Below are 11,734 nucleotides of genomic sequence, written 5' to 3'. Positions count from 1 at the left end.
GTGACTTTAATACGTTTATTTTGACAATTTAGGAATTGCATTCTTTAAAGCAAGCTTTCAGAATGTACATTATCATAAGTCATATTTCATATCAGTGCATTAATAGCCTATATATTAACACAGGTAATAGTTCGTTGATGTGTAGAAAAAATAAGTTATAGTAAGAAAAGTGATGTCCGTCTAGAAAGAGATTCATCGTTTTAGGGTGTTGTAGTTGGATAGCTTCTGCTTTAGGGTTACCATGGTAACGCAATATTTTTTATCATAGAGCTACAACTTCTATCGAAAAAAATATTAGAGACTGAATAAGAAATAGTTGACTCTAACACTAAGTGCCGGACACACAGGTGCCCGTCTGGAGGTCCACGCCGGCCTCCTGGTGGCGGTTTGGAGTATTTGAGAGCTGTCCTGGTGCAGAGCCGGCGGGCAGCTTTCGGAGCGTGGAGGTCTGCCAGTTACTGTGCAGGTGAGGGCCGGCCGCCTTGGTCCTTTACTTCTGAATTTTAAGTTTGAATTCCACTTTCCCCTCAAAGGGGTCATGGGGGTTGTCAAAGGTCACATGCTCTGCTAGGATCTTGCACACAATGACAACCTCTGTGTTGCTGGGGACGTTGAGAAGCTTCGCGGCCACTAAAGGGTTGCTGTAGTAGGGCTGAGAGGGAAGTGCGGAAAGGGGAGGTGGGTCAGAAATCTCAGGCCGGGCGTCAGGACGGAGCTGGGGCCAGAGGTGGTTCTTCCACGCTCTCTGGAAGACCTGCAGTGATCGGTCCCACAGCTCACACCGGCACTGCTGCGTGCCCCGGAATCCACTGGGGGAAATGTCTACCCACTTAGAAACGAGACTTGGTCTGGAGGGGACAGACAGTACCAGTGACAAATTCAACTTCAAATTATATTTGATGAAAAATAAAAATGAAACAGGAGAAAGCAAGAGATTTAGAGGAAATGCTTTAAAATGGGTACTTGTCTACAAGGATTTGGGAGGCTGTCAAAAACTAAAACAATTAGATTTACTATTTATATTTTATGTGAGAACAATGTTTTCAGGAAGTTTAAAGAATGTGGGTTTGAGAAACAGCCAGAGCATTAAATGGTCAGGATGGGCTAAGTACTGCCTTGTTCTGTTTTATAAATAAAATATTTATGGCTTTCCTTTTGCTAATCATTGCTAAATTTGAGATGATTCGGTAGCTGTTGTCGGGAAAAGTGAAACACCTACCTGCGCTTTCTTCCCATAGTAAGGGAAATAGTGTAGGCTGAAGGTGCCGTTGGGTGGGTAGTACTCCACCTGCAGGGGCTCGATGTCCTTGCGCTGGCCCTGGGGGAGGAGAGGCCACCGCTCAGTAAGGCAGGATCTGGTGTGTGAGCGCCTGGGTATGTGTGTCTGTGGATCTCTGAGTGCCTGTCTCTGTGTGCATGCATGTGCCACACGTGCAGCTCTGTTCGTGCATGTCTTCCTGCGTCTGTGCGTGTGTACGGGCACGTATGTGTACATGTCTGTGCATGTGTATCTACAGGTCTCTGTGTGTGTGTGTGACGTGCATGCTGTGTGTGCATGTGTGTACTATGTAGGTGAACACATAAACACTTTATTGTGTAATTAGCATAAACTAGATTTAACCTGTATAATCAGTCCTGAGATCCCATTAGGGGTGTAATTGGTTAGTTGCAAAACCCCTGGTGACTTCCCAAACTTGTATTTTTACCATTTTAAGTCCTTGTGGGATAATAAAGGTGAATAGAGCCAAGAATGCTTGTTTATCTGTGCACGGGAATAAAAGCCAGTAAGGCTGGAAGGGCTGGTTTGTGAAAACTGGCTCAACATTTGGGATCAGGATGTGCTCTCAGGGTCAGCGGATTGCCAAATGGATAGCTTTAGCTTCTCAGGGAACAGATGAAGGCTGCTTTGGAGTCTGTCAACGTCACAGGTCACCCGACACAGGTGTGGTTAAAATAACTAAAAAAGGAAAAGCAAAACAAGTCCCCCCGCCACCACTGAGAGATGACAGGCTTTGAGCGGTGTCGTCTCTCTGCAGAATACTCAGGTGGGGTGCCCAGTGCTGACAGCAGAGAGCCGTAGGTTAAACAGAGTGGTAGAAACAAGCTCTGGAAAAAGTAAAGATAGATTTAGTTTTTTTCGTGTTGTTCTTAATGAATTTTGAGAAAAACTGGAATGAATTAATGCCAACTCTTGACTAGCCATATATGTACGCTATTAAGCAACTGTAGCTGTTGGTAATCTGGCACGTTTTTGTAAATAATCAGACATAAAGGACAAAACAGAAGTGCCTTGGTTTCTCCAGGTTGCCACCAAACGCTTTGAAGTGTGTTCATAATTTACTGTTCCAGATGCTTTTTAAAGTAAAACAGTAACAAGGTTTTTTCTTAACGAGGTTTTATCCCTGTAATAAAACTATTTTAAGTGATGGTTCATGCAAATCGTGTATCTGGCTTTTTAGGTGGACAATTGAGCCGTCCTCAGGGAAAGGCAGTGAAGCCGTTCCCGCAGGTTCTCCGGCAGTAACAAGAATGCCTGGGACGGTGGGTCACACTCACCAGGAAGGCGCAGTCCACCCTGGGGGCCGTTTTGTTGCTGGGGAGAAACCTGACGATCTGGAAAGGAAAGGTGTCCGTGTGGTCTCGTGCTCGGCTGTGTGCGCGTGCGCGCGCGGAGGGACCTGCCGGAGCTGGTTTCCGGTGGGGCGCTGAGAAGGGTCTGGGGGGCGAGGGTGGTTCCTGTTCTAATAACCCCCAGCAGACATTACCAACTCCTTCTTCGCAGCCAGAAGCCCTGCCCTAGGGCTGAGGTCTTGGCCGTAGGCAGGTGCCGGCCTGGACAGGAGGGTGGGGCCGCCACTTCTGGGTCCTCCGCACAGCACTGACTCAGGGCCCAGTGCCGCCTCCTGTGCCCAGCTCTGCACGCACTCAGCCACCTGTCCTGCCAGCGTGGGCCCAGCACCGCCTCCTGACGTCCTGGCCCTTGTGTGTGCTTCCGTGTGCCAGGGCCCGGTATAGCACTGCCTTCCCCCCACACCTGCCCCGGTGTGCGCAGCCCTCCTGCGCTGCGTGAGTGTGAGCTCCCATCACACCTGCCGGGCAGCTCTGACGAGACCTGGCTGGGACCTGGGGTGTGTGCACAGACAAGCGGGCGCTTCCTCCTTCCTCTAGGCCTTGTAGGAAGGAAAACGAGTAGTGCCCACACAGATGCTCCAAGCCCCTGGAATCCCCTGCTGGCCAGCATGGAGCTGTGCCCCCTCACTCCCTTACCCAGCCAGATCCCACACTTCCTCAGGTCTCCTGCACACATCTTGGTCTGCAGACTGTGCCCGCCTGCGGTTTGCTTGCTGTGGCTCCGTGCTCATGGTCTGCTACCCTGAGCCCCTGGCCCTGGGCCCCTCAGTGAGTCCCTGGCCCAGATTGAAAACCTCTGCTCTGCACGGTTCCCGTGCCTGTATACAGCCCAGCATCTTTCTAAGTATTGTGCACAGGTGGCTGCCCCAGCCACTCTGAACAGCCTGTGCTTTGCTGCTCAGAGTCCAGAAGGCGCTGTGTCCGAACGGGCATTTTCATGTGTATTTGAGAGAAGTCATCAGCTAATGAGCCAACGCAACGGGAGTGCATTGAAGGAAGGCGCAGACAGGGAAGGGCTGACTGCCCCTTCTGGAACCCTGGACCGCCCTGACCTTCCACTCCACAGTCGCCTCTAAGGGAGCCTCATACTGGATCTCTGACCTCCAACCCTTTTATACTCACCCTGTTCATTTTAATAATAAAACACGGCTTTCCTTCCTCAAAGCCAAAGTTGGGGTCCGCCAGGCCCGAGCAGTTCTGCAGCATGTCCGCTGTGAACTTGCAGGAGAACTTGGTGTGGTTCGGGGCGCTGAAGGTCTCCTGGGTGAAGACCTTCTCGGAGGTGCAGTTGATGCTGTTCTCCTGGGCCGCGGGAGAGTAGCCTGTGGCACAGACACACCTGTGGGCCCCTTCCTTCAGCTGCAGCCGCCCAGGGTGGTAGAGGGCGGCAAAGCCCACACCCCCTCAGAGAAGTTTTCTTAGAAAAGGAAAAATAAAGGCTGGTGAAGCATTTTAAACCTAACCTGCCAAGAAGTCGTGGAGGGTGTGCACCAGGTCTGTCCAGGTCCTGTTATCAGAAACATTGTAGGAAATGTCCAGGTCTTTGTCCACATAGACATCGGGCCTCAAGGTCACCCCTGGAAAGAGAGCATGACACTTAATTAGCTTTCCCAAATGTTTATCACATTCTTGCTGTCTGCTATGGAGTTGGCGAGTTGCATGCAGAGCTGTCCAGGCTAGTGGAAGCCGAGTGTGGGATGCCGCAGGGCCAGCTGGGCCTAGGTCTTCAAGGGCCACCAGACGCGAGGGTGCAGCCAAGTGTCCTCTGTGCCAGCAGCTCAGTGAGGACCCTGCCGTCCAGCCTGCAGGTGGGACCAAGGCCTGTCTGTGCACAGGGTGCAGCGCTCAGCGGAAGGCCAGGCGGGCTCTTCTGCACACGAGGCTGACCCAGTGCCATCCGGGCAGCTGCACTTCTGGGTGACAACCCGTTCAGGGTCAACTGTGTGTCTAAGTGAAGTTGTATTTGAATGCATTTGAAAAGTCTTCACTGGTGCTGGTTAAATACAAATGCACTCTAACAACATATTTATTGTAAAAAGGAAGAGAGGGAGAAGGAAAGAGAAAAAACGAAAGAAAGAAAAAAAAGGAAAGAAAGAAAAGAGAAAGAAAGAAAGAAGAAAGAGAAGGGAGGGAGGGAGGGAGGGAGGGAGGGAGGGAGGAAGGAAGGAAGGAAGGAAGGAAGGAAGGAAGGAAGGAAGGAAGGAAGGAAGGAAAAGGAAAGGAGAAAGGGTGGAGGGAGGGAGCGAGGGAAGGAAACGTGTACAAGTGCAGGAGGCTGAGGTGACAGCCCTCAGTTTTCCTGGTCTCAAGTCTAGTGCGTCCTTAGGAACATTTCTCATTCCTGAGAGTTCAAAGACAGCAATGTGTGCATATCATGTGCTCCTTCACATAAATGGCCGCACATTCTCCCCATTCCGCTCTCCTCTCTTCATCTTCGGACAGCAGCTGTAATCTTTCCCTGGCCTTTTGTATCAATTCACCTTTTTCTTCCCATGAATAGGACATTGTGTTTTGTTGTGAATATTTTAATGACTTTTTTAGTCAGTTCCCTGATGGAAGCAGGTGACTTTTTAAATAAGGAAGCTCAAGTTTTTGTTGTTTTATGGATGTTGTAAAGTAACATCTGTACACAGTTTAAAATAAACAACTTCAGAAGGGTCTAAAGCAGGGGTCTCAAACTCAACTTAGCATGTGGGCCGCAGAGCAAGATCACAGCTGTTCGGCGGGCCACACTAGGTCTACAAAAGGCAACTGTTACGCAACACTTTTCTCACTGCAGTTGAAAACAAAAAAAAAATCAGTACAACAAGCACAATCGTACATGCAGTTTACTCAGTGTCACAAAACGACCAGAAACTGTAGTTGGCATCACAACTGCTGTTAACTAAGCTAATATCTAGCTAGGATGCTAGAGAAATGAAAAATACAAGTAGGCCCCTAGGCTTACTTAATTTTATCCAAAATATTTTGAACTTCGTGGATTAGTCTGCGGGCCGCACAAAATTGTTCGGCGGGCCGCATGTGGCCCGCGGGCCATGAGCTTGAGACCCCTGGTCTAAAGGAAAAAAAAGAAAAAAGCTGTCCCTTCCCGCCTCTCAACTGTTCACTCTGAGAGTGTTCTCAGGCTGTCACCTAACTTGCTCATCAGCGCCAGAGGGCAGCGGTTCCCTGGTCCACTGCCTCCTCCCTGTGGCCAAAGGACCACACCTCGCCCTGCCTTCCATCCTCAGGGTTTTGGGCAAATTATATTATGGTTACGTTCTCGAGTTTGTAATAGATTACATTCTGTTCTGAGATTGTAATGAAATCCTCCATGTTTAATTCGTTGGTTGAGTCTAAGAAGTGACACCCAATAAAGCCCTTTGGTGGAATTATTAGTGGACGGATTCACCGGGGATCCCAGCAGACAGGCTGAGCCTGCTGAGCTCGCCCGCTGGGGGATGCCCAAGGCAGCTTCTCCTAAATGCTTCTGAGTGTTCTTTTCCTTTGTGCCGCTGTGGGGTGTTTCTGGGTCATCGTCTTAGAAAGTATTAAGGATGCATGAGTGATAAATATTCTTAGTAATTGTGTGCCAGAAAAAGACTTTTCTTCCTTCATTTCTTTCTTCCTTTCTCCTCCCTCCCTTCCTCCTTTATTTATTTATTTTTTTTGTGTGTGATCACCTTTGGTTAATGGGCTGGGTGTGGGAGTCTTGGTTCAGATCACCTTTGCCAGGACTGTGGAGGTGACGCCTCACTGTCTCAGGCCCTGGAGTCTTGTCAAGAATGACTCACTTGGTGCGGACTCAGGAGAGGAGAGCGGAGGCTCAGCCCAGCGCCCGAGCCGCCTCCACACAGCAGGGCAGCAGACTAACTGCACGTGGAGAAAAGCTTCATTCTGGATTGGATTTGCTATTATGGAAGTAACACCTCAGTACTGACAGACGTTAAGAGGAAAGCAAAAGCTCTTTCCCTGCCCTGAACCCTTTATTCCCTATCTCGCTAAGAACAGTTTTTTATATGTTCTCCCAGAAATGTCTGCATGCATATATACACATACAAAACAAGTGATATTAAGACTCAATCACAAAAACCTCTGTTATAGTAATTACAACTAGAGCCAAAGTCGACTACACTTTATAATCTGAGGTTATCTTCCTCATCAAAGGGGCCACGGGGCCGTCCCCATCCGGGTGCACCCCTCAAAGCCTTGCGGCCACTGGTGGGAGTACGAGGGAGGCCCCGCTAAGCCTGCTGGGTTCCCCCGGGGCCTTTATTAGAGGGGGGTTATGCCCTGACTGAGCAGCTCTGGGATTGAGTATCACCCCGGCCCGCGTGGGATCCTGATGTCCAGGCTCAAGGGTCTCCCCTGTTACCTGGTGACTTTAGCTGGTCTTGATAGTCAGGCGTGTATGGGTCGAGGGTGCACATCAGTGAATAGATGCACAGGGCAAAGAGTCCGGTCATCACCACGTAGAAGGCCACGTAGTAGAGGCTGATCCACACTGCGGGGAGAGGCGGGTCAGACACAGCCAGCAGACGTCATCGTGGTGGGACACACAACAGAAGACCCACCATTTCAACCATCTTAAAGTGAATGTAAAGCTCAGGGGTGTTTAGTACCTTCACACACACATTGTGTAGTCATCATCACCTGTATCTAGTTCCAGAACATTCTCATCACTCCAAAGAAACCCCATACCCACTTACTGAAAAGTCTTTTTTTTAACATTTTTTACATTTAAGGAACATAGCTATAAACTGCTATTCTCAACTCAAAGCCTAACTTTGGGGGCCAATCCTCAGATGTTCCCGTGTTGCAGGTACCTTGTGCCAGGGGGCATTAGAGCTGATATGGGCCTTTGGGGGTCACCTGGTGATGGAAGTGAGGCCTGGCCGGGAGCCTGGGCAGGGCCTGGGCGCTGGGAGCCTGGCCCGCCCAGCCCCAAGCTGCTGGCGGGGGGTCCTCTGCCTCCCTTCTCAGAGCTGCCCCTTCTTTCCCTTTCTCGCGGGGCACATACCCCACCGGGCAAGGGTGCGGCCCAACAGCTGCCCCGTGTCCGGGTTCCAGCAGTAGTGCTGGAACTCCTCCATCCGCTGGCTGCACGACTTTTTCTCCTGCAGCGCTGCCATCGTCCCTGCTTCCGAGGTCCCCCTCCTGCAACACGGCAGCTGCCCAGCCCTGACTGAGAGGAGAGAGCCCTGCTCCGGGTCTTATAGTCTCCTTCAGGGGTCAGAGGCACCGGCGAGCGGCTGCCACAGAAAGCACCGCAGCTGTTATCAGACCTCGGCTCTCCAAACACCGTGGCGGCGGCTCCATGCGCTCGACTCGCAGACTCTCCTGCGATCAGGTGCCCTCCACCCTCTCCCCTGGCGAGTCAGGGCCGGGTGTTTCCCAGCCCCTCCGTCTGGGATGCCCTTGGCCTGTGACTTTGCCCTGATAACGACTAAGGGGAAATTCTTTCTTGCACCAACAGCCACTTGTTCAGCTCTGCGCCATTCTCTCTCTCCTCCCAGAGGAGAGATGGAGGTCAGCATGAGCACAGGCCTGGCCCCGGACGTGCACCTGCGCTCATATGCATCCTGGTCCGAGATGATGGGGCGCGGCTGACTGATGTCATGATGCTGCTCTACGTGTGTCTCCAGACACTGTCATTCCTAGTGTTTGTCACTCACTGGGAAGCATACATGTGACATTGTGAAAACAGCCAGAGTGTGAAAGGAGCTAAGAGTTCTGGTCCAGAGGAGAGGGTTCCCAGGTCCCTTCACCTCCCGTTGCGCCTGATGCTCATTCAGCGATGAGGATGACGTCCCCTGAGATCTGTGAGATCTGTTGTTGGGGGGACTGGGACTCTTTGGGCCTGTTTTTTTTTTTTTTTGTATATATGGGGGAATTTACAGCTATACAGTCTAGGGCAGGGGTCTCAAACTCACAGCCCGCTGAACAATTTTGTGCGGCCCGCAGACTAATCCACGAAGTTCAAAATATTTTGGATAAAATTAAGTAAGCCTAGGGGCCTACTTGTATTTTTCATTTCTCTAGCATCCTAGCTAGATATTAGCTTAGTTAACAGCAGTTGTGATGCCAACTACAGTTTCTGGTCGTTTTGTGACACTGAGTAAACTGCATGTACGATTGCGCTTGTTGTACTGATTTTTTTTTTGTTTTCAACTGCAGCGAGAAAAGTGTTGCGTAACAGTTGCCTTTTGTAGACCTAGTGCGGCCCGCCGAACAGCTGTGATCTTGCTCTGCGGCCCACATGCTGAGTTGAGTTTGAGACCCCTGGTCTAGAGGTATTTTCAAAATTGAATGCATACTACCACCTGGGCATCTAGTTGAAATGCAGACTCTGACCCAGTGGGGACCCAGTGGGCCTGCGAGAATGGACCCATTCCTGATGAGCCGTGCTTGTGGCGGTAGGCCCACAGCAATGTTCAGATGGGGACACTTGGCCTGGTGGCACATTGGAGTTACCTGGAGCACCTGACAACTCCTGACACTTGTCTCACCCCTGAGTTTCTGAGTGAGCCAAGCAGCCAGGTGACTTGAGCTTCTAGAGAGCTACAAGCCCTCCAGATTAATCCTGATGTGTGACCACACCACTGGCTCAGAGACCTAGTGGTTAGAGACATAGCTTGGTCCATGGTCTCAGTTCACTGGGGCATCATCTCTGCAGTGAGGTTGAAAGGGCAATGCCAGGCAAATATAATGTGCCACAGAGGCCTCTCTACCAATATTTCTGTCAAAATCCAATTAAACTAATGGGTATTGTACACAACAATCCAGAATTTCACTTATTGTCACATCTCGATTTTCCCTCTAAAGGATCCATGTAGCCAAATTTGAAGATTTCTTTTAGAAGAAGAATAATGAAAACCCATTAACCATTATTCTGCCTATTTTATTTAGTATGATTTTGAGTTTATGGGCAGAATAAGCACCCTAAAATTCAGAAGGAATTACATTATTTTAGCTAGGACTCCTAGTTTTTATTATTTATTATTTTTATTTTTATTTTTTTGTGGCAGAGAGAGTCAGAGAGAGGGACAGATAGAGACAGACAGACAGGAAGGGAGAAAGATGAGAGAAACATTAATTCTTCGTTGCAGTTCCTTAGTTGTTCATTGATTGATTTCTCATATGTGCCCTGACCGGAGGGCTACAGCAGACTGAGTGACCCCTTGCTCGAGCCAGCGACTCTAGGCTCAAGCTGGTGAGCCTCACTCAAGCTGGTGACCCCGGGGTCTCAAACCTGGGTCCTCCGCATAGTAGTCCGATGCTCTATCCACTGCGCCACCGCCTGGTCAGACTAGGACTCCTAGTTGATTTTTCTTAAAATGAGAAAGAGAAACAGAGAGAGTGAGGGAGAGAGAGCGAGCAAGAAGCATTGAATGCATTCATTATTTTTTTAAAATTTTTTATTTATTCATTTTAGAGAGGGAGAGACAGAGAGAGATACAGGGGGGAGGAGCAGGAAGCATCAACTCCCATATATGCCTTGACCAGGCAAGCCCAGGGTTTCGAACCGGTGACCTCAGCATTTCCAGATGAATGCATTCATTATGCATTCATTGGCTGACGCTGTGCCCTGACCAGAGATCAAACCCACAACCTTAGCATATGAGGACAATGGTCTAATCAACTGAGCTACCTGACCAGGGTCCAAGACTCCCAGTTTTTTAATGGACCAATCCTATGTATTTTCCTTAATACTGTTCCCATTCACAACTTTGAAACTTTGCAGCAGTAGAAACACGGAATGTGGTGTTAAGTGGCAGCCTAATTGTCGACACCTGTAGGTCAGGACCTCTGACTACCGGGGCCTTAAGATAAGTGTAGCAACTGTGTGCACAGAATAAATGCCGCCCTTGTCTGGGAAGTATAGAGAGGCTCTTGAAATGAGCAAAATATGCACTCTTTCTTGGGAGTCTTAGAATTAAATTTTCTCCACTTCATCTCTGAATTCCCAAAAGCATGAAAGCATGAGCTGACCTGCACATGCATTATCAAAATGACCTTGACTACATATGTGCCTGTAGGGAGGAGAGACGGAGAGAGGGACACTGGTGGAGGACGGCTTCCCCGTGGCATGCTCTGAAAATGTCGGACAGATGCCCCCTAACGAGTAGACTTTAAAGTGGGGAGCGCACGCACTCCCAGGTTCCCAGGGGGAAGCCTAGACTTCCACCCCACCTGAAAGTAATGAGGTGAAGCCCAACTCCCTTCCACTGCTGGAGTGGAGTCGAAAACAACCAGATAAAACTGAAGGGTTAAATAATAGGAAAAGCTTACATTTAATTGATAATTGCTCATCATACCAAGAACCAGGAAGATTTAAAAATGACTTAAACAGAATCAATAAAAACCAACCTCAAGTTGACAGAAATGTTGGAATTACCTGACAGATTTTATTTTTATTTTTTATTTTATTTTTTTAAATTTATTTTAGAGAGGAGAGGGAGAGACAGAGGAGAGACAGAAGGTGGGGGGGAGGAGCTGGAAGCATCAACTCCCATATGTGCCTTGACCAGGCAAGCCCAGGGTTTCGAACCGGCGACCTCAGCATTTCCAGGTCGACGCTTTATCCACTGCGCCACCACAGGTCAGGTTACCTGACAGATTTTAAAGCAGCCATGATACAACTGCTTCGGTGAGCAATTTGAACATGCTTGAAACAAATGAAGAAATAGAAAGCCTCAACAAAGAAATAGAAAGTTTAAGGAAAGAAATAGAAGATACAAAGAGGAACCAAATGGAAATTTTAGATTAAAAAAATATACAACCACTCAAATAAAAAGCTCAAAAAATGGGTTCAACAACAGAAAGAAGAGGGCAGAGGACAGAACCACTGACATGGAAGAAAAAACAATAGAAATGCCCTGACCTGAACAACAGAGAGAAAGCAAACTTGGAAAACAGAGCCTCAGGGATCCAGGACTGTAATAAAAACCTACCGTCTGTGCTGTCAGAGTCTTGGAAGTAGAGAAGGAAGAGGGCGAGGCTGAAATCTACTCAAAGAAATAATGACTGAAAACTTCCCAAATTTGGCAAAAGACATAAACTTACAGATTCAAACCGCTGAGTGAACCCCAAACGGGGTAATCATGCCCCTCAAAGCCACACC

The 11,734-nt window shown here is 48.9% G+C and overlaps 1 protein-coding gene across 2 annotated transcripts; it reads right to left on the bottom strand.

Moving 5' to 3' along the window:
• Positions 1–7,787, bottom strand: ATP4B (ATPase H+/K+ transporting subunit beta). 2 transcript variants are annotated; one of them, XM_066235642.1, is made up of 7 exons: positions 7,631–7,787; positions 6,986–7,114; positions 4,095–4,208; positions 3,754–3,953; positions 2,557–2,613; positions 1,220–1,318; positions 1–652 (listed from the first exon to the last, which is right to left on the bottom strand). In XM_066235642.1, exons 1-7 carry the CDS (start codon positions 7,740–7,742, stop codon positions 491–493), a joined length of 873 nt encoding a protein of 290 aa, XP_066091739.1. In that variant the 5' UTR covers positions 7,743–7,787; the 3' UTR covers positions 1–490. The 2 variants fall into 2 exon arrangements, with proteins under 2 accessions (XP_066091739.1, XP_066091740.1); XM_066235643.1 differs by lacking the exon at positions 2,557–2,613.
• Positions 7,788–11,734: the final 3,947 nt, after the last annotated feature.

This window comes from Saccopteryx bilineata, chromosome 6 (genome assembly GCF_036850765.1).
Source record: "Saccopteryx bilineata isolate mSacBil1 chromosome 6, mSacBil1_pri_phased_curated, whole genome shotgun sequence".
Lineage (NCBI taxonomy): Eukaryota > Metazoa > Chordata > Mammalia > Chiroptera > Emballonuridae > Saccopteryx > Saccopteryx bilineata.
The sequence above is the reverse complement of the archived record's forward strand: the minus strand, read 5'-3'. Positions and strand labels throughout refer to the sequence as shown.